Here is a 22,906-nt window from a genome sequence, read left to right on the forward strand (position 1 = left end):
ATTCTCCACAATTCTAAGTGATTGGTATAAAATCTTTCGGTACCCAGTGAACTTCTGTTGGCAAATAAGCAGAAGATCAAAGTGAGGTGAAGCTGAGGAAACACACACAACACAGATATGTTGTAAAATCAGTGTATTTTAATATCAAAACATGTTGGTGTAGTGATGGACAGAAGTTTCCCCCAGATTCCAGCACTACCTATATATACTGGCTTTCTACAGCCATTCTGATGGCTTGTAATGCATTTTTTATAGACAGGTCGACAGGAGAATTCCTTTGATGTACAGGCAGCAATGATATCATATTTACAGACTAATTAACCAACAAAAGTCGAGGCCACAGGTGTGCTGTAATCCTGAGTCCCCTTCAGACCTTGTTAAGCTGACCCCGAACCACGGTCTTACACAGGAAATAAAGGATAAGCACACTTGTACAGAGATCCGATTTACAGACAGGTTTAAAAACAATACCAGACTTTCATGTGGATGTACCCTCTAACCCTTATCTAAGTTTTAAATCAACACGGGTCAATCAAATATTGAATTTATTTTGAAAAATTAGGGATGTACAATAATGTAATTTCAATGAAATGATAGGATTACTTAACATCTAAACTGCTGATGAGTTTGATTAATCAACTCACTCATCCATCGACAGGAAAATCCCATTCAAACATATGTTCATGAAACAGGCAAGACTGTAATTTGTAAAAAAATAATAATTGAATAATTGGTTGATGAAAGAAGGTGTTTATTAAAACCCTGTTAACAGAAATATGCTTTTAACTTTTAAACTGGATGTTACCTCGCAATCCATAATCTGCTACATCATTTGGGGATATTTGATAAATTTTGATCATAATTGAATGATTCATGAAATTTGATCGGATTGAAAACAAAAAAAATAAAAGTACACATCTCTCACGACATGTAACTGTTAGGCCACACTATGTTCATTACATGTTTATACTTCTTTTCAAAATTGGTATCGGAAACATTGGTTTCAGATTTTGTCAGTGTCTTATTCAGAAAATCATTTTTTGTTTTAATTTTGTTTGGAGTTTGTTATTTCAAGCAGAATATAACCCTTTTGAATTTTCAGAAAAAGTAAATGTTAAATGATTACAAATAATAACAAAGCTTCCTAAATACTGCTGTCACCAGAAGATCCCTATTTCTTCCCACAAACATTGACCCAAAAAAACCACAAAATCAAATTGGTGTGACCTTACTGTAATAGAATCTGTATAAAGTTGGTTCAGCAGCACTTTACCAGTACTCTTACGATGAGATTGGAAACCTCCTCGTAAAACATATAGAAACTGAGGATTTGTAGAAAGAAATACACCGTGCAGTTCGGATGCATGTAATTAAATGAATTTCATAAATCAATGCCTTATCTGAGATTTTGAAGCTTGGTGTCTCACCATTTTACATTTCCTAACATGAAATATGACTCTATTTATCAATCTTCAGGACTGCGTAATTGGCTGTATGTGTTTTGCACATCCAGAAGAGATTTCTAGATGTAATGAATTGTATTTTGAAGTGATGTATACTTCCCATCTATAACAAGAACAAGTACACAGAACCATTCTCTAAATCATTGGAACAAATTTTGTAGCAGTTGTTTGCCGTAAATAGATTTTTTAATTTTTTTTTTCTCTCTTCATTTTTTTAGAGAAAAGAAATTGGCTTTGGAGGTATAACTATATGTACTTCAATACCGCCATTGACCACAGTAACATACCAGGTATGTAGCATTACAAAACAATATAATAGCACTTGTACATGGCAAAATGACGAAGTACAACCACACTCATTCTGTCATAAACAATGACACAAACTCAACAGATGAGCTCCATACACACAATTTACATACATAACCTACATATATTAATGGTCATCTTATTCTAATGCCTTTTGTACAATCTGCATACTGATGTTGCCAATATTTTGTTTTCATCTAAAGTACCAGTAACTTGGCCTTACTTAGTTAACATATTGATACCTACATATTATTACATGTCAGGGAAAACACATCAGGTAGGTAAGTCTTTTAATTACAAACGTTTGTTACAGGCGACACCAAGAAGATATCCTGACTTCAACAGTACTGGTTATTAAATCATTGCACTGCGGACACCTTAACTGAAGACACATTTGAACTCTTCCAATTCAAAGGTTGGAATAGTTCATTATGAAGTTTCAGGGGTGAATGAGTTAAAATGACTTTGTGATACCTGCATGGTAACAGATATTTTTATGTCATGTCTAATTCATGACTGACAGTAAATGACAAGGGCATTAAAATAAGATCTGGCCGATATAAGTATGTAAACAGTCACTTCATACAGACGTTTTCACTAGGTCCACACCCCACAATACAAGCGTACCAAACTCCAAAATGGAACATTGTCACATTCACCCTATATGCTTTCATTCCTTTCACAAACCATTCAGTCTTCCTCATAACATTACCCTTTTTGTTGGGTGGTTAAGAAATAAATAGCTGTCCAAACTGTATGAAAAATATCTCATTTCCCGAAGAATTACGAAAGGTCATTATCATTTTACAATTAACTAATTAAAAACTATGTTGTGAAAAAAAATCCTTTCCCTTGGAAATTACCAAAACAATGCAATGTGTCAGCAATGAAGCAATGTTGAAGAGATGAGCTTTTGCATAAAAAAAAGAAAAGAATTCGACAAAATGGCAAAGCAACTTTATGAAAGAGTTTCCCCAATAGAATCAGCATGGTTGAATTTAGCCTGAAAATAACACATCAAAATAAGTACATTTTGGTTTTGTCTCATACAATCTTGCTGGATATTTTTTAACCAACCAAAAACAAAAATAGTAACAATATGTTGAAGACAGAAATCGCCCCTCCCTTGTTGCAGACATTACAATTAATCACCCCTCCCTTTGCCCGGCCTTTGTTGGCCGCCACGGCCACCTCCTCTGCCTCCTCCTCGGCTCCCGAACGCACCTAAAAAATATAACAGATACAAATCTGTAAAATTTGTTTCGATTTCTATCAGGAAAAGTACTATTAATAGCATAAATACCACATACCATTAATTAATATCAAGTTTTTTGAATAAATAAATGCAAGTGTAGTTTAACCTTTTGTATGTCACCTAAGTTCCCTAAGTACTGTCACACAAGTTATAGTTTAAGATAAATTGAACTCTAATTTTACTATGTCCATGCTTTATTGTGTGAATTGATAAATTGATATTTTTAGTGTAAAATTTGTCGTATTGATTACAACTCGAGCACACGACTTAATAAAGGAAGCATTATTACATTCTTGAGAATTTAACACCATTTGTTGATCATGTGATCACTAGATACTGTGACGTCACAAATTTGATTGTGGCAACTCTAACGTTGTTGTTTAAAGAATTTCATGAAATGACAAAATAAGGCAAAACTATTCTATTTAGATGTTAATAAGTAACCCATGTTTTAGCAAACGGTGTCGTAGTCCTAAAACATGCATTACATTATGTTACTATTTCACTGCTGACAAATTTTATAAAGCACAACATAGAAATACGGCAGGAATAAATTTTAAGGGATCAAACCACCATCAACTAATTTTAAAACATATATGCTTGATTAGCAAGTGTATGAATGACTTGCTTACAGAATCTGCATGTGAAATTATTCTGACCCTTTGAACTTGTCAGATTTAATTTCTGACAGTAACCTTCAGTGATATGATAGAACATGGAAATGGTCAAGACGATTCATTCCAACAAGAACAGAAATTAATAATTAACTTGGTGAGACACATTTTGAGGGACATCTTTACAAGTGATATGACCTCTGACCTTGACCTACATCTTTACAAGTGATATGACCTCTGACCTTGACCTACAGCTTTATAAGTGATATGACCTCTGACCTTGACCTACAGCTATATAAGTGATATGACCTCTGACCTTGACCTATGTCATCATGAATAGGTTGATGAAAGACAAGCTCATCTGCTTGATAAATGTGTATGATTAATATGTAACATTGTACACCACCTGCAGTTCTGAAATTCTGGTTTAAAACTGTCGGGGTAAGAAAAAGCTGATAGGCAGACTGAAATTCAATAAAATTCTAGTACATCAAGGACAAAGATCAATACATTTTCTCTTGGAATGATTTAGACATTCTCAATTTCTAGCTTGATGGTTACTCTTTTAATGATAAACAATCCAAGAAAAAAGATATCGGAAAACATGTATGTAAATACTTCAGATGAAGACATGGAAATTCTTACTGAAAACGTCTTCAAAATCTGGTTTTAATTAACTTAAGGCTTTTCAGAAAAATAGCCGTTCATAGATTTTCCAAAATGTAAGATGCATGTCAGTCATGGCTATGATGCCTTCCATAGGTACTCTATAATCACATATGGTTTATTGCAGAATCTCTGTGAAATGACAGAAATTTGGTCCAAGGAATAATCACGGCAACAAAACTTTGACAGAAAACAGTAGCATGTTTTTTTGCAAGACTAAGATCTAAATGGTCCATTAGCGGTTATTCTAGTATCTTTCTGACTAAATCCACTGCAGCAGAAATCTCAACAAGATGCCTCTGATCCCTTAGCCAGTCTATCTCTATCACGAAAATCTATTCTGACAGTTAAAAGAGTTCATATACAAGATTTTTTGTCAAGATATTGTACCCTGTCGTATGATTGTCAAAATTCTCCCCACCCCATCCGCACACCTTGTGTACTTTGTCACATAAAGTACCCAGCTAATCACGAGTTATGCCGATTCACAAGATTCTGGCACTGAAACATATCTTTATGACCCCTTAAATATATTCTCAGTGTCCATAACTTTTAACCCCTAAAACAGTACTGACAGGCCGACCATAAACACTAGTCCCTAACATGATTGGAAGAACAGTTCAGGAGATGCGTATGAAAAATATGGCAAAATTTCAAGTGTTAAAATTACCACTGCTCGCGTTTTGTTACATCTTTTAAAACAAATCTGCGCTGTCGTGATCACGAGAAACAGAAGTTGCAGATATCACTCATTTAAATTGCACGTCAAAAACTTCTTGCCGTTTTTATCCCAAAGTGTGATATCCTGTTGATTAAAATGTCATCCATGTTGGGCTTTTGTGACATAAAAAGGAAAAAAATGACAAAATAAAAACCAAACATGGGGAGATCACTCTGATAATATGATAAAAATCATGGCTAATCCAGCCTTATCATCGATGTGGTAGGTATTACAAGTAAAAACTCCCGATATGAATGTCCACAGGAGAGAAAAGCTGTATAATGAACACAAACCTCCTTTATCAAACACCTCAGCAATGTGTATGTTTTGTCTCCCAAAGAATGAATTTAATCTTTGATATAGATGATAAGTTTCCAGGAGCAGTGATAAAAGTACTGACAGTAAATGCAGTGATCCTCCAGACCCACTTGTATATCTGAGATAAATTGAAGTTCTATAAAACACACAGAGTTTTCCTCTACAAAAACATGTTCAATGATAGTGAAATTAACATTTGTAGTGTATTCTGTTGCTTGCAATGTAAAATATAACTTGAGATTTCTAGCAGCTGTATAAAAACACAAACATATACCTGATTAAGCAATAATAAAATTATCAACAAAACTAATCAGACTTATATTTTTTCCTGACTGGCACCAAAGAAAAGTTTGAATGAAAATGGGTTAAGGAAAAATTCTCCTAATAATTTTCTGCAGCCACCAAAAAATGTCTGCCTTGTACTGATCACCTGATATTTCTCTACAGATCTGCCTTCAGCTGTTAACTGAGGGACTGATGTTAAGCTTTACACTATCATTGAATGACAGCATTAGGCCAAACAAATTGTTCTATTTCTGTTTTTCTATCTCTGAAAAAGTTTCAGCAGGTAAGTAGACAAAACTTTCAATTTTTTTTTCTTCAAAATATTTGTATAAATGTTTCAATAGAGCAAAAGCATTTCAAACTTTAAGCAATGTACTCATTTAAATTGGTAAAGAAAGACCATGAAAGGAATTATGAAATCTAGGGCAAGATAGGAAGAGTTGAAACACACTTTTTCTATTTTGGCCTATAAAGCCAAATCTTACATTATCCAGATAGAGACCTGGACACCATCTCATATTTTACCTCAAGTGGAACATCCCTCATACATGTTCTTGCTCTACATGAACCGTGAAAAAAAATACTGTGTCAAATCTGGCCAATTACTTCACTGCTTTTTTTCATCATCACCGTCATTCACTACCATCTCAGCTAAACATGATTTATGAGCTTTAATTTAGAAATTCCTGGATAAAATGAACCCTCCCTAGTCTAAATCCATAAAATGAACCCTCCCTAGTCTAAATCCATTATATACACCAAACTATGGTAGAGAAATATATTGATGGATATTACAAGTAAATTCACATTTCTCAACTCGAACCGAAGTCAGTGGACTGTACATTTGTATATGGCACTATGCAAAACATTTCCCAGTGAAGGAGGTATGCTGAGGTGAATATTTGGTTATACACCTGAGAAACAGACATTAACATAGACAAAGTGGAGGTTAATAACATTTCTCTATTTGAAACAGATATATTGAACCGTGGTCTTCCTATTGTTTTGTGACCAGACCACAGAAATACAAACAAATCTGACCATTTTTTTTTATATTACATCTTCTAGCTGTAAACTGTAATACATAGTATCCCAAATGTTTATGAAATGCATGTAATGATAAAATTTGGTTTTGTTTATTTGTTATTTACATCCTATTAACAGCTATGGTCATTTTAGGACGCGCCAGGTTTTTGTGATGGAGGAAAGCTGTAGTTCCCAGAGAAAAACCACCAACCTACGGTCAGTACCTGGTAACTGCCCCACATAAGCCTCGAACCTGCGACCCAGTGATCATGAAGGGCTAGTGGTAGCAGATTGTCAGACACCTTAACCACTTGACCACCGCGCCCACCTAATAATGCTAAAACATCGGGTGTAAAGATGACAAAAATTCAAATCAACCTTCAGTCTTACAATAACAAAAAGAATATGGGTGTCAAATTATAAGTTTATGATTAATTTTACATAAAAACAGTGTTAATTAAGTATAAAACACCAAGACACACTGAAGACACAGCTTATCTGGAACACAACATTATTAACAAACAGTTAAAACAACTGCTAGTAATAAATGATTGCATCCCCATCCGAGTTAGGAAGCGGTACAGACAGGGGAGTCATTACTACTGTACGTAATGACTTTGTCACATATAAAAAACATATCTGTCAACCATGACCGGTGACGGTGAGAGACAGAGATAAGATTTCCCCGTTATCGTCCCATCAACATCTACATCTATATCAACGCTTTATATCGATCCTCGGAACGTACCTTTACTGTAAAATATCAAGGGCTTTTTTAAAGGAGAGTAACAATGTTGGAATCATTATGCCATTCACTGGTTAAACATTAAGGGTGATTTACATGCTAACAGTTGATCTGAGGATGCACCGCTGTCTGTGAAATGTTAAGGATGGGGTTTACTTAAAGGTAAATGTTCTTTCTACACTATAGACATTTAACAGCATAAATTCCTCACTTATCACATCCGGTGTCTTTCTGTTGTACAAAAACAAAACTTTCAAAGCAAAACACACTTAGATCTTAACTATATCATGCAGAATACAAAATGTTATTGAAAACCTTTCATTTTTTTAAAAAGAAATTTGAGGACTCATTTTGCTTGTGTTTTTTCTGCATCTTTCGGCAAGACATGTGCTCTCTTCAATATTATAACGACAAGTCTAATGTGACTCCTGAGTATTCTGACATCCTGTTCTAAAATCCAAATCAACAGAAAATTACTAAATAAAACCTGTATTTCTGACACCCTGTTTAATCTGGCCAATATATTATGTCGCATATGGTGTGGGATTCAGCAGGTTTCATTTTTTCACATTAAAACATTTTTACTGTAGTCGTTTTACACTCGCTGGAGAAAACAATGGAATATCTCTATAGTTTGTACACAGAAAGACATCAGCAGTCTTTTTCTTTACTCCTGCCATACACGAGGAGGAACAAGAGAAGAAGTCCAAAATGTCTCTGCAATGCAGAAGCTGGGTGGTTATCTCCAATTCCTCATCAGTCCAAAAACCAACAATTGGTCAAAGGGCCAGGAGAGCATCCTTTTCAAAATGAATGTCTTGATTGATCTGAGAAGTCAAAAATGCAGTAGATCCAATACAATGATGTGGACATTATTTCCTCATTTCCTCATGACCAGACAGGTCTGATACTTTATTGAAGAAAGCCTAATCTGTCCAATTTACTCACTCTTCTCATCCAAGATTTCTCCCCATAAATTAAAGAATTCCACATGTCATCAAACATGATGTAACAAAACCAAAGTCCAAAAGGATTATTTAGATGAAACAAAAGTTCTTAATGAGATCATACTGAGACTACACAGGCCAAAGAGAACAATGGTTCAAGGCTGGTGCTGATATTTCTGTCTGATGTGTGGCCATGTTATATAGTCATCCATCAATAGAGATCAGTAGACAGACAGACAGTCAGTCCAGAACAGTCCAGACCAGGATGTTGAAAACAATACAGATTAATAATTCTAGTTACAGCCAACTAGAACAGTAAGCTTTTAATATATAATTTAATCTGGCTTGTATACCTAACAAGCATTTTCATTTGCTTAAACAATTATGTTATCAGCACATAACGTAAAAAATGACATCGCCACCTGTAACGTACGTCACTATTGTTTGGCTGATACAACGGCGTAATAATTTTTAAGAGAAAAGAGTCCATCAATAAAAGTGGATTTCCACAGGGATTGTGAATAGTAGATTAAATTATAAGAATTGACTTGAATATATTTTTAATGTTATGTAGCTATAACACAAAAGACTGGAGTGTACTCTCATCATAAACCGCTTTGCGGTTTATTTTGAGTATGCTCTGGTTTTTTTGTGTTATATCACCATAACATAAAAAATATATTCAAGTTAATCCTTAAATATTTAATAATTATTTGAAATTAGAAATGTATCTGCTATGTATTATTTGGAAAATTTGTCCAAACAGGCCTTTAAATGATCAGTTAAGTGCAACAACAGCAATAACTGTGGGAGAAAATGTTGAAACTGAAATATAAACATCAAGTGGACAACTATACAACACACTGATGATTTATCAAGTTTAAATGAAATAGGCTTGTCAATTTAGGAGAACTCTGAACAGTATTTAATCCATGGAGGGGACAGACTAGCTGATTCCAGAATATATCTCTGTATTGCCGACATTAAAGACCTATTAATAGCTAAGGTCATTTTATATATAAAGACATGCCTCCTTGTGTGTAACGGTTGTGTGCTTGTATGTGTGTGTGCTAGAGGCAGCCTGGGTATGTTGGTGTATTCACCTCATTGTGATAGCGTGTAGAGGCCAACTTTAGAGTGTAATATATCTCACTTGAATACTATAACGAAGGCATCAAACAGTATGACACCTTGTCACATTATATACTGACAATGGGTGTACTGTTGGTGCCTTTACCCTAGATGCTGAACTTTAAGCAGGGAATAATAAATATCATTTTGAAGGACTTTCAGTTTGGTATGTCCCGCGCTGGGGACAAATCCCATTGCATTCTTAACTTGAGTAAATGGTCACACTAAGGCCAAAAGTGATGCAGCGCCAATGAAAACAAGGTTGTCAGGCAAAAGAAAGAAAATACAAAGATCTCGAATATTGCAATGATTGCAGCAGATTTATTTGGTCACTGTTGTATCCCAAAGTAGAGGGCATAAAAGCAAATCCCCAATTTTGCTGGAGATCGAGACATTAGCTGCTACTTAGAACATGCAATGGGTAACAAAAGGTTATTGTTTTCTCCTTTAAATATATCCAAATAAAAAAAAAAGGTAACCACAGGTACACACCTTTAGAGAGGTGTGACTAGTTACATCAGTGCAGGTTTATGAAATTCTGTTGAAAACTGTAAAAAGTGTTTTCTGGACAAGATAACAAATAACAACCTGATTTCAGTACACCCCTGGCCCTCTAACTTCTCTGAATGGAGTTTGAAGTATAGTGTTGAGAAACTTATAAACATAAAGTGTTGCTTTCCTTCTCTACATCAAAATAAACAAGGCTTCACAAGGGATACAAATCCCCTCACATTCCAATTCACACATTGTGTATATATGTATGAGTCTCATGAAATTCCGTTGAGGAATGAAGTCGATACGAGTGATGACAAAGTTTTTTCTAAAAATAGTAACAGTGACCTTGACCTTGACCTTGAACGTAGAAATCTGAAATGCGATTTTGTTCAAGGCATTGCCATACCAAACACTTGTATGAAGTTTAATTAAATTCTGTTCAGGAATGAAGGCGATAGAGCAATGACAAAGTTTTTTCTAAAAATAGTAACAGTAACCTTGACTTTCAACACAGTTAACTGAAACACAATTTATTCAAGGTTTTGTCATACCAAACACTTGTATAAAGTTTAATGAAATTCCATTTTGAGAAATGAAGTTGCTACAGCGATGACATTGAGTATAACCTACGTACGTACAGACTCCTATATCTCCTCCAGCGTTCATTGTGAGGGTATAATGTAAAGCGCTTTAGAGTGGCTTATGTTAGCTAGATAGGGCACTATACCAAATGTTGTATATTATTATTATTATAATAACCACCCGTGTACCAGGTACTCAGTCAAACCAACATGGTAAAGTTTAGTTTTCACAGTCAGATGATCACAACTTCATATGATATGTTTACTGAATTTACAATCAAAATCGTTACGGCGTTAACAAGCCGTGTTCAAAAAGAACACGCCCACAAACCGAAGGGAAGTTTCAGCGTGTCACTCACTGCATCTGGCTCGTCGGTTGGTCGATAGAAGTTTGAGGTCGGTGTCGTCCTTGTTTTCAGAAGCAGTGTACAACATTGTATCTTTTTCGGAGACTTGTTGCAGTGAGTGACACGCTGAAACAACCGTTCTGTTTGTGGGCGTGTTCTTTTTGAACACGGCTTGTTGACGCCGTAACGATTTTGATTGTATATGATAATATTGTGCTTTTAAGCATGTTGAAGTAAGAATAGTTGTATGTCAATATCACAAGATCAATACTTTTACATCCAACAAAATGAGCACAAAATTTGTCACACTTTATTCCTCTGACTAAATGGTTTAGTTTGGTTTAATTTTGTTTAACGTCCTGTTAACAGCTATGGTCATTCAAGGTCGTGCCTCCATGTGTGTAGTGTATGCAGGAGACAGGGTATGTTTGTGTGCTTGCCTCCTTGTGATAGCACGGATCTGATGCCGACTTTATAGTGCTATCTCAATGAAATGCCATGCCGAAGGCACCTAGCACAGCATTCCGCCCTGTCACATTATACTGACAACGGGTTAACCATTTGTTGCCATTCCCCTAAATGATGAAAGTTAAGCAGGGAAAAACAACTACTGTTTTTAATGACTTCAGAATGTCCCGGCCTGGGGACAAAACCCATTGCCTTCCTCACCTGGGCGAACGCTCAACATTCAAGCCAAAAGTGAGGTGTTACCAAGCAAGGCGCTAGGAAATAAAAGGTAGATAGAAGTGGAAAGAAAGATTCAAATTATTGCAATTGGCGCAGCAGATTTATTGTGGTCGCTTTTGTGTCCCCAAATAGAGGACACCAAAGCAAATCCCCAATTCTGCAGAGGCTTCCCACATTAGTTGCCTCCTGCAGTGGGTAACAACAGGTGTATTCTTTTCCCGATCCCTCATCTGCAGGGGTGTCGTCTGATTTAATTGTAAGCCTTTAAGTCCTTCTCTAAATTCAAGGACTTTGCTAACCACAGGGGCTAAGATATAGTTATGTTAAGTTTATGTACTGATACAGGATCCATTATCCTCCACACATGACTCAAAAGCTAGATAGGGCGCTATATCAAATGCTGTTTATTTTTTATTTGTATATTTAACACTGAAATATTAAACAATAGATGAATGTGAAGTAACTTGGATCATTAACATATCTCAGATCTATAATTATATAGGAGTTCCTGGTTCTCACAATGCTTAGCTGAGAATGTTCTCTTATTCTGTCTTTGTGATTGACTTTTCCAAAGTTGCATAACTGTTGTACAGATTGTTTGTTACTTTAAACATCTCAATCATGTCCCCTCTTGTTCTTCCAGATATGCTCTAGAAACTTGTATTTCGGTATTTGAGGTCAAGGTCAAAGGTTAAATACAGACTGTCATGTTCTCATTTTGAAAAGCTTCTCAGGATGTACCTAGATACCAGTCTAACAGACCAAGGGAAATAACTGTCAAATCCAAACACACTTTTGGTGCAAAAATGTTTTATGGTGTTTTGTGTCAGGCTTCTAGTCAAAGACAGCATGGAAAGCAGTGTGTTGGTAAGATTTATACATTTTTCACCTCAGAGAATAAGAAAATATTGGATTATTTTTTTTCTATGGGAAAAGATTCAATTTCTTCTTTCAAAGTAAACCACATACAATTCTAAAATTCTTTCCCTAGTAAGAAAATCATATTTTCGTGAAATTGTTTCATTATCCTGTCAAAGTTATGTACAACGGTATCTCACCTCGGCCTCCGCGACCTCTCTGTGGTCCTCCACGACCTCTCATCTCTCCTCGTCCTTTGGATTTTTGAATGACCTCTTCCTTCACCATATCAATGACCTCATCTGGGATACGTAAGTATTTGATGGTGCTGCCTCTGATGTAGCATTCTGGCATCCTCCAGAAACGATCACCATCCTGATGAAATAAGGGAGAAACATATGAATGGTAGAACTAGTATTGGAACATGCTTTTTGCATTGTGACTAGCGTAACATTCCCTCCAGGCATTGGTTTCGGGGAATCAAACCCTGGACTTCATATTGTTATACTATTCCTTTAATCTATTGAGTACCAAGTCAACAGAAGTATTCTGCGCCATTTATGCTATAGTTATATCTTAACAGAAGTTAAGGGGAGACTATACTGTATTTAAGACATGAGGCCCAGAGAGCCTGTATCACTCATCTGGATCTTTATGCCCAGCAATGGTATATATGGCTATCGGTTCAGGACCTCAATCATTTCAAAGTTATGGCCAAGAAATTAAGTTCCTAGGGCCAGGGGTGGGGCCAGGGGTGGGGCCAGAAACGAGAGTCAATATGTATACTAATATCATGACTGTGTTCATGGCTTGATGCCCAGCAATTCAAAGTTGAGTTTCCCTCGGAAAAAGTGAAGATTTATGGAAGGAATAATACTTTAATCTTGATAGATATTTTGTTTGGGTACTATAGCGAGCAGTGCAGCAACTACAGATCATAAATATTACAAGACTGACAAAGTTATGTCCCTTTGTCAGGAGGTATGTGTAAAGCATGACATCACATCCAAGTCCTGGACAGAGAGATTCTTCAGAGGAGGGTTTCCAAACATTTCACAATAGGTGCTACTATTTAAATTGATAAGACAAAATATGTTTTTTTCAATATATCATATTGAGTTTTACAAGACTACAACAAAAATGATCATCTTTATATTTTGTATTACAATGGGTAGATACCTGATTGACATAAATTTGGCGTATGCCTCTGACAGATGACCTCTTCACTTCAACATATTAACACCATGTTAATAGAACACATTTTCATCATCCCAACTTTTACATGCAACTTTTCCTGCATAATTCTCAGTTAAGAATTCCTGCCTGCTTGTAGATGTTAGAAAGGTGTTCTGTATGACTTACCCTTGAAGTACAGATGACCTCTCGGAGGTTTATGTTCATCCAGTTATCACAGCTGACCAAATGACCGTTGTATGTCTCTCCATTCTTCAATTCCACCAACTGTATAGGAAAAAAAGTACCATGCATGTATACCATTGAAACAAACAGAAAACAAATGCATCACACTGGTAATGCCTAATAGGAGGAATGGAAGAATCCCCACTGCCCTTTTTCCAAACATGGGAACATAAAACAAGATTTAATAGGGAAAATGGGATTGAATTTTGACCCCAAATATAGGCCTAGTTAAACTCTTGATCCTTTAACAATAAGGATGTAGTATGTGTTTTGGATAATCTACAAATTAAGTATTTACAGTCTTCCTGTTTTAAAGTATCCTCTATTCTGTTTTTATATAAAATTAACATATGATAAATTTTGCTGCATTGTTTCATCGTCTTTTCATTTAATTTGTGATGATGAGGTAATGCTTGTCTTTATATGGTAACAAACATATAAAAATATGACAGGACTTACCATAGGGTGGTTCACAAACCTATAACATATGACAGGACTTACCATAGGGTGGTTCACAGCTGTCCTCAGAAGTGATAGTGGTAGCTACAAAAATAAACCATTATAACTTTATACTTATAGTTCATATTCTGAAATGGCTTACATAGTGGTAAAATAGACCTTAAAAACATTTTTACTAGGAAACCCCTCCCCCCATTGCACATCTAATCACCATGTCAAACTTTAAACAGATTTTTTTGGAATCTGAGATTATCACTGGAAAAGAAAGTGAGGATGCATGGACAAATAAATTGAAAATCTACCAACAAGTTTTTCACAAAAAGGGCATATCTCTCTTGAAAAGAGTCGAAAGAAATAACTGTAACCAGCTGGTGCACAATTTTATTTGGAAAACGTCATATGTATAAATCTTCTTTGAAATTGGACAAGTACTATATGAGATAATCAAGGAACAGACATTGATTACTAAAATACTCCAGGGAACAACATCTTGATGCAGGAACCTAAACATTCACAACAACTTCATGAAAGCTGGTTGCAACACATTAGTAATCGCATCTCTTGATGGAGGAAGGAAATGGAATGCAACCTTTTTGCACCCCCTCCTTACCCACCTTTTTGGTATCAGGTCATTTTGCCCTAAATCCTGTTCGCCCCGGGTCATTCTCCACCAAAAAAAAAATGGCCTAAAATATTTTGAGGGTGATTTTTTTTAGTCATGTTTTGCTATAAGACTCATTAGATTTGTACTCGGTCAGATCTGCAAATACATGGAATGGATTTTTTTTTGACTAGGCTTTTGCTCATGAAAACCACAGACTTGTATCTAATTGAAAAATGAAAATAGTAAATAAGCCTTTTCAATAATTAAACAGGTTGGGCACAAAGGCTCATATGGGTAAAAATCCTGCATTTGGGTAACAGTTACCCATTTGAGTAACAATTTTATTACTGAAATGGGGAATAGAATAAAATATTTAAAAACTTGGGGCAAAAAAGGGCGTTATTATTTCAGCTAAATCCAATAAATAACACAACGAATCACATCTGTATACAAAAAGTAATCAATTCTGATGTCTATCTTTTTGGGAAAATGACAAACCATATCATTGACTTTGTTCTTGTTTGATTTCAGTGTGTAGTCAATGGGATCATCCAGTGCAAATGCAACAGGTGCACATGATTATTTCTGTGTGCTATTTATAGAGCTACTCTACAACACACTATAAGCAATGGAGTTGATACAATTTGTCATTTTCAGAAAGATTTAGACAATTATACATCATTGCATCTTTTATTGGATTATGTTGAAAGAACGATGCCCTTTTTTGATTATTATGTTTAAAAGAATTTTATGTGTTTTCTTTTCACTTTATTCCCCATTTCAGTGTGGCAGATCACAGCTCCACTTTGCCGTCAAGTAGTATGTCCCTCATTTTGTTGATAACCTTCGCTGTGAAATAGGCGCTTGAAGTATACATGTATTTATAGGATTTTATGTAAATGTTTTAATGACACTGAAGAATCATAGGTGGTGCCAAGTTCGTCTGGCAGCAGACTATAAAAAGCCATCGGCTAACTTCAGCAGCCCACTCTTCGTTTGATCGTCGGCAGAGACAGAAACACTTGTGATAGGTAAATATGATAGTATTGATACAGACGTGCCTGAACAAGGCTTCCCTGTATCTTACTGCGAAGGCATAGAGATAATTTACTGAAGAGTAAGTACGGATGTAGATGTGCCTGAGCAAGGCTTCCCTTCTCCGCTACGGTTACTCTATGTGATCGGTACATCACATGATTGTGAATTATAACCTTGGGTCTGCCCTGTGATTGAGAGAAAGTGTATGGGAGCACTTGGCATGTAATAGCTAGAGAGTACTCAGTAGTTACTTTGAGAGGCTCGGTTTAGCTGTTGTTAGAGTGAGTGTTCGGATATGTGATTCATGCATTATATGTAGTGAGTGCTCAGTTATTCAATGCATATATTAAGTAAAGTGAGTGCTCGTTTAATATGTTTTTATAGTTGGTATAGCATATTTACAGAAGGCAATTCATTGTATAGTCCCAGGTAGGGAGTAATCATTTGTTGGCTAGGGAGTATTTTTTTTCCAGTACTCATTTTGTTGTTATATATTTCATAGTTATTAGATCATAGTGTTGTACATTACTCAGAGGGACTGAATGCTTTTAGACAGCAGTTATACTGATTAATTCATTAGAAAATGTACCCAATTATGCAAGTTACTTTATCTGTATATATTTGCACTGAGTAGCTCAAATAACATCTACTTGTAGTATAGACAATCAGGATCTTCAGTGGAAGTGACTGATGCGAACCCCTGTAAACCTCACATCAGTAATAAATTGTTACTCAAATAGGTAACGGATACCCAAATGCAGGATTATTACCCATATGAGACGTTGTGCCCAACCTGTTAAAAACATTTCAACTGATATTCATAAATTTGAAATATATAATTACATTAAGGGAAAAAACCTTGGGCGGACTGGATTTAGGGCGAAACGACCCGTAGTGCGAACTGGATTTAGGGCGAAACGACCCGTTGTGCGAACTGGATTTAGGGCGAAACGACCCGGTTCCCAACTTCGACATATGAGCCAAGCGTTCAACGGAACGGCACGATGTACATCAACTTTCAAACGATAAAAATGGTTCCTGCTGTTAAAACATGATAGATATTTAATCCCGTCATCACATTGCACACTGTAAACAAACATTAACCTGTCACATTTCAACAGCAGTAGCCTGTGCAAAACTTGAAACTAGTGAAAGGCGAAAATTTGGTTATTTATATGAATTGAACATTTTATATATGATTAGTCGATAGAACGAATCTAACTATTAGCATTCGCGCAAACCATTAGTGGATACGACATATTTACCATTATTTAACGTTCATGCAGGGAAAGTTCTTTGGTGTTGCTTGCCAAAACGAAATCTAAACGACTGTAAACCGGAAGTGCACATGGGCTTTTATGCCAAAAACGAGACAGATGTCGTAACATTTGTTATTTGCATTTGAAATGTATTAATATTCAATAATTATATCTGATAAAAACGTTCACCAAGAAGTTATTCAGAAAGTTACTAGATCTACCTAATTGAATAAATATTAAAACTACATTTTAAAAGTGAAAGTAGAAATGTCGAAAACCAATTTCCGGTTGTAAAATAGTTCTTGGCACGTGTGTGTAGCACATACAGTAGGCCCTACTGTACATCATGGATAGGAAACGTTCAATTACCGATGATGTAAACATAGATGTAGAGCCAAATTCAAAAAAAGGAAAATGCAAGACGAAGTCTGCACAGAAGCGAACGACCGTGTCAGTGTCGCTGAACAAGTGTTACACAGACGAATCTAATGTAACGACATTCGAGTCGTCATATCAAGGCAGTGAGGCATACGACGAAGGTATTGATTATTTAGTCATAGTGGTCATACCATTTACACATGTCAGCCTTTGACGGTTGATAGCTCAAAAGTGATGAAGGATCGGTAAAGAAAAGTATTCCCCCACACCAGCCGTTCTCCCTTACGAGTCTGTTCATCCATGAGAGAGACATATCTTCTACAAATTATACTTTATAAGGTTCTTCAGTATGATACTTGCAATTATGTTTCACTCAGTTGATTCTGAATGCAGGCCTTTGGCCTCTATACATATCCAGTTCCTGTCTCGTTACTGCTATATTTGGGTACAGGGTAGTCACTTTTGGTTGATGTGATACTTGTGTTGTCAGTAGCTAAACTGTACATCCTGTCTTCCGCTTTCCAGGTCTTGTCCAAACGGTTCTTGAACGAATTTAGAGTTAGGGCACGCACCACCTCCTCCGGCAACAAGTTCCAGGTGTTAACCACTCTCTGCGTAAATGAGTATTTCCTGACATCAAGTCTAGATCTTGACTTCTCCAATGAAAGCGTATTACCTCTCGTTCTTTTATTCTAGTTCACCCTTAATAGATCATTTACTACATTCATGTCATACATACCTCTTTACACTTTGTATACTTCAACCATGTCTCCTCTATCCCTTCGATATTTTAGTGATGTCAATTTCAACTCCTGAATCTTTATACAAATGTAGATTGGCCTTTTTGGCATCCCTCCTAATTATCATCAGATGGCATTTTTCTGGGTGAAACCTGAGAAGCCACTCATCAGACCAGTGCTGTAAATTATCCAAGTCCTTCTGTAGATCCTTCCCCTCCCTAGTGTCGGCTACAATTTAGTGTCGTCAGCAAAGAGCCACATTACAGATTCTATACCTCCGGTAGGTCATTAATTATACAAGACCAGAGTAGGACCAAAACACTTCCCTGTGGTATACCGCTGGTGACTTGCCGCCATCCCAATGTCTGTCCATTTACAGAAACTTGCTGTCATCTGTTGGTCAAGAATCTCTTTATCCAGTTTTTTACCTTCAGTGATATTCCGTATGCATCCAATTTCCCTATTAGCCTCCGATGTGGAACAGTACCAAAAGCTTTCATGAAATCCATATACACAACATCCACACTCCCGCCTTCATCCAGTATTTCTGTCCACGGATCAATGACCTTTAGCAGTTGTAATACTGTTGATCTTCCTTTAACAAAACCAAACTGTCTTTGGCTTAACAAAACATTGGTTGTCAGGTGTTCCATCGCTCGCTTGCGCACCACTTTTTCCATCATTTTACACATTACACTAGAGAGCTTTTTTTTTATTATTCATTTGAGAAAGTTATTTTTCAATTTGATACTCAGCAATATCTTAACATGTAGTTGTAGTATACATAGTTTTAAAGTATTTGATCAACAAATTAAAGTTTATCCAATATCAATCTAATTTAAACTGAATTTTGATATCAGTGCTTCATTTCTTCCTAGATCTTGATCCTTATATATATTTTCGCTTGTATACAATTGAACTTGAAAATGGTAAAACTTTGAAACTGTGATTTTTTCCAGAAAATTGTTAAATACATAATTATACATGGTATACTAAAGATATAATATTTTGAAATATGTCTGTTTTAATTCCAGGTCCATTGCAGTTATGCCATGAACCATTCACCCACTGTGTTCTGCCAAACTACATTGAAGACGAAGAATTTCTAGAAAAACTTCAGGAAGAGCTGCTGGATTTGACATTTGCAGAGAAAAACAATGACCTCTACAAGTTTCACCAGGTAATGCTAAACACAAGCATGTGTGTAATATTAAATATTACTGTATGTTACTGTATGTTACAATATGAAGCCTAAAAAGAATAAACTAACTCAATAACTTTGAGCAATTAGGGATGATAGACATTTATATTCAACACTTTGGAATGTCGGACATTTATATTCAACACTATTAGGAAAAAATGTTAATACAGAAGTGCATGTAACCACGTAATTCCATTTAGTACATCTATATGTGTGTGAATGTGTATGTACAGGTGCTTGTTATGGGTCTGTGTTTCCTACAGCACATTAATGGTGTCACATCCACAGCACAGGAAAGACCAATTAAACTCTACTCTAGGCAGATGGAGTGAGCAACAAGGTGATGTGTCTTTTTAACCACATCCCAGTCTCTGCAAGAATCAAATCTGAGATATCATGGTCAATAGCTGGCACACTATTAACTCTACTATGTGGCATGCCAGAAACTATTAACTCTACTATGTGGCATGCCAGAAACTATTAACTCATGCGAGAAACTATTAACTCTACTATGTGGCATGCGAGACACTATTAACTCTACTATGTGGCATGTGAGAAAAAAAGAAGTGTTTGAAATGATAAAACTGTATGTCAAGGTCAATTGAGCAAGTTTTGTCAGAATTTCATGGTTGATGACTTCATTTTTATGCTATGTAGATTAACTTATTTTTTTTAATGATCTATAAATATCATTGTTTGCTTTTCTTTTTGTTTGTTGTAGAGCAGAGAAGACCTCAAAGCTGTGCAGTCCCCTCATATTAGTGCTTTAAGGTAAAGCTGCTGTATGGTAGATAGGGCCGAAGGTCAGAGACGTGTATGCATGTTATTAATGTAATTAAAGCATGTTTACAAGACGAAATGTCTTTGAATACTTTAAAAAACAAAGAGTTATATAATTTAAAATCTCATATCTAATGATAAATATATCCGATACTACATACGTCAGAATAAGAAGTTTTCTGTGGGTCTAGATATTGTTTATTTCAGCCTTATACATGTATGTAATAATTCATGTGCACACAAAAAAATAAATCCATGTGAAAATTTAGCTTGTGTATAAATGATTACTACGTCAAGCAAACAAGATAATTATTTCATGCTCATAAAGTAACGGCATTATTACTTGTGCATACAAGATACACTTATACAGCATGTCATCAAAGGGCCGGGCTTCATAGATTGTTGCTGCAGTTGAAATATGATGTTTGCACATACTGTATCTGTAATATTATTTTTACGTTATGTAATTGTTTGAGTTTCTCTGCTATTGGAGTTATGAAATCTACAATATAGTTACAAATGATACTTGAAATACTCTTTCTCAGGACTTTCTCAGCTTCTTTTTTAGTATTTACTATTTTAACATATTCTTTGACATATGGAGATAATGAATTATTGTGTCAGTTTTTGAAAAGACTATGGCAAACAATTTGTTATTAAAATACTCACTTAATGATGAACAAAAAACAAACAACTTTACGAGAATAGGTCAAATAATGACTTTATATGGGAAGGGTTCACTTCAGTATAATCTCCCTAGGAAACTCTTGTCAACCATTGTCATAATGATATATATATATTGATCCCACTAGATTGATTGCCATGCTACCATTTCTAGGTTATGAGATTTCAATGAGATGACACTTAAAGGTATTGTAGTAGTCCTTGATTTGGTCAGCATCTTACCCGGTTGTTGTATCAAAGATAGGATACCAGAATCGGTAAACTTCAGATCTTTGTTCTCATTTACAGAAACCTGATATATGTGAAATTTAAAGAATGGCTGGAGACTGTGACGCACATACCTCTAAATGACAAAGTGGACATGTCATGTGCCAAGTATGAATTTACAGGTATAAATACATGTGTACATTACAGGTATAAATACATGTGTACAATACAGGTATAAATACATGTATACATTACAGGTATAAATACATGTATACATTACAGGTATAAATACATGTGTACATTACAGGTATAAATACATGTGTACAATACAGGTATAAATACACGTATACATTACAGGTATAAATACATGTATACATTACAGTTCTAAATACATGTATACATTACAGGTGTAAATACATGTGTACCTTACAGGTATAAATACATGTGTACATTCCAGGTATAAATACATGTGTATATTACAGGTATAAATTCATGTGTATATTACAGGTATAAATACATGTATACATTACAGGTTTAAATACATGTATACATTACAGGTATAAATACATGTGTACATTACAGGTATAAATACATGTGTACATTACAGGTATCAATACATGTGTACATTACAGGTATAAATACATGTGTATATTACAGGTAAAAGTGTACTTTACAGGTATATACATGTGTACATTTGTATACAGTTGCTGGCTTTTCATCTTTATATCTGGAACTCATTTCATTGATATGTAGTACAGAGCATCATGTCACTTTATAACATATTTACATTTATAAAATCATTTTCAAACTATTTTTTTTCCGTTTCAAACAATGAATGATAATCAATCTAACTTCCCTATCAAATCCCATAAGAGGTTAGAGATGGGATATGCAATTACAGCCCTGATTATCTTACATAAATTATATTTTTACATCCTGAATACTGTAATGGGACTTTTTTCAATTGTACACTCATATACATGTTATGTTACTGCTAGTCAGTTCTTCTAATGACATTATTTGTACACTGCAACTGTCATGTGACTGCTGTGCATTATTCTACATTTCACATGAGTGTCATGTGACTATTGTAGATACCCTTCTGTGTCATGACGATGAGCTGGAAGGGAGGCGGATAGCCTTTATCTATTACCTTGTCCCACCCTCCTGGTCAGAGGAAGATGGAGGGGCGCTGGACCTATTTACAGTCAATGGTGGGTAGCATAACATCAACTGTAAAAGGTACCTTGTAAGTTCGGACATTTTGTTTCAAAATATAACGTGAACTAAGCAAATTAATGAAACCTGGAAAGTACTTATATGCCATATTATCTTTATTATCAACAAAGCTCTGGTAGGTCTAATATTTACTTAATATTTAAAGAATAGGGATTCCTAACTGATTGGTTATGTAGGAGAATATTATCCAAGGTGAACAGAGCAGATATTAAATACTACTTTATATCACTCAGAGAACGGCCAACCTGCTGATGTTGTCCAGTCTATAATCCCGGTGAGAAACAACTTTCTGTTCTTCGAGGTGACACCTGTGTCTTTCCACCAGGTAAGTAAGAAACTGTTAAATTCACTACACAAAACAAGAAAACTTTACAGTAGATGAAGACAGTGAGGCAGATAGGGATGTTAGTGTTACTCTCCATAACTCATTAAGAGCTAGTTAATGCCCAGTTT

General features: G+C 35.5%; 2 protein-coding genes across 3 annotated transcripts in view; one reads left to right on the forward strand and one right to left on the reverse strand.

Annotated features, from left to right (window-relative positions):
• LOC110442180 (prolyl 3-hydroxylase OGFOD1-like) overlaps positions 1-22,906 on the forward strand; it is a 41,086-nt gene that overhangs the window by 5,896 nt on the left and 12,284 nt on the right. Inside the window, exons 1-6 of one of the 2 annotated variants that reach the window (XM_021485664.1) lie at positions 17,508-17,763; positions 19,377-19,522; positions 20,265-20,314; positions 21,296-21,396; positions 22,309-22,428; positions 22,687-22,778. In XM_021485664.1, coding sequence (XP_021341339.1) covers positions 17,571-17,763; positions 19,377-19,522; positions 20,265-20,314; positions 21,296-21,396; positions 22,309-22,428; positions 22,687-22,778 — 702 coding nt within the window. In that variant the 5' untranslated portion in view covers positions 17,508-17,570. Of the gene's footprint in view, positions 1-17,507; positions 17,764-19,376; positions 19,523-20,264; positions 20,315-21,295; positions 21,397-22,308; positions 22,429-22,686; positions 22,779-22,906 lie in introns of those variants that run through there. The other variant, XM_021485665.1, reaches the window with a different exon arrangement.
• LOC110442182 (U6 snRNA-associated Sm-like protein LSm4) lies at positions 119-17,319 on the reverse strand. The gene is made up of 5 exons (XM_021485667.1): positions 17,231-17,319; positions 14,366-14,407; positions 13,808-13,906; positions 12,646-12,820; positions 119-2,993 (listed from the first exon to the last, which is right to left on the reverse strand). Exons 1-5 carry the CDS (start codon positions 17,231-17,233, stop codon positions 2,914-2,916), a joined length of 399 nt encoding a protein of 132 aa, XP_021341342.1. The 5' UTR covers positions 17,234-17,319; the 3' UTR covers positions 119-2,913.

The sequence above is a fragment of the Mizuhopecten yessoensis genome, unplaced genomic scaffold (assembly GCF_002113885.1).
Source record: "Mizuhopecten yessoensis strain PY_sf001 unplaced genomic scaffold, ASM211388v2 scaffold716223, whole genome shotgun sequence".
Classification (NCBI taxonomy): domain Eukaryota; kingdom Metazoa; phylum Mollusca; class Bivalvia; order Pectinida; family Pectinidae; genus Mizuhopecten; species Mizuhopecten yessoensis.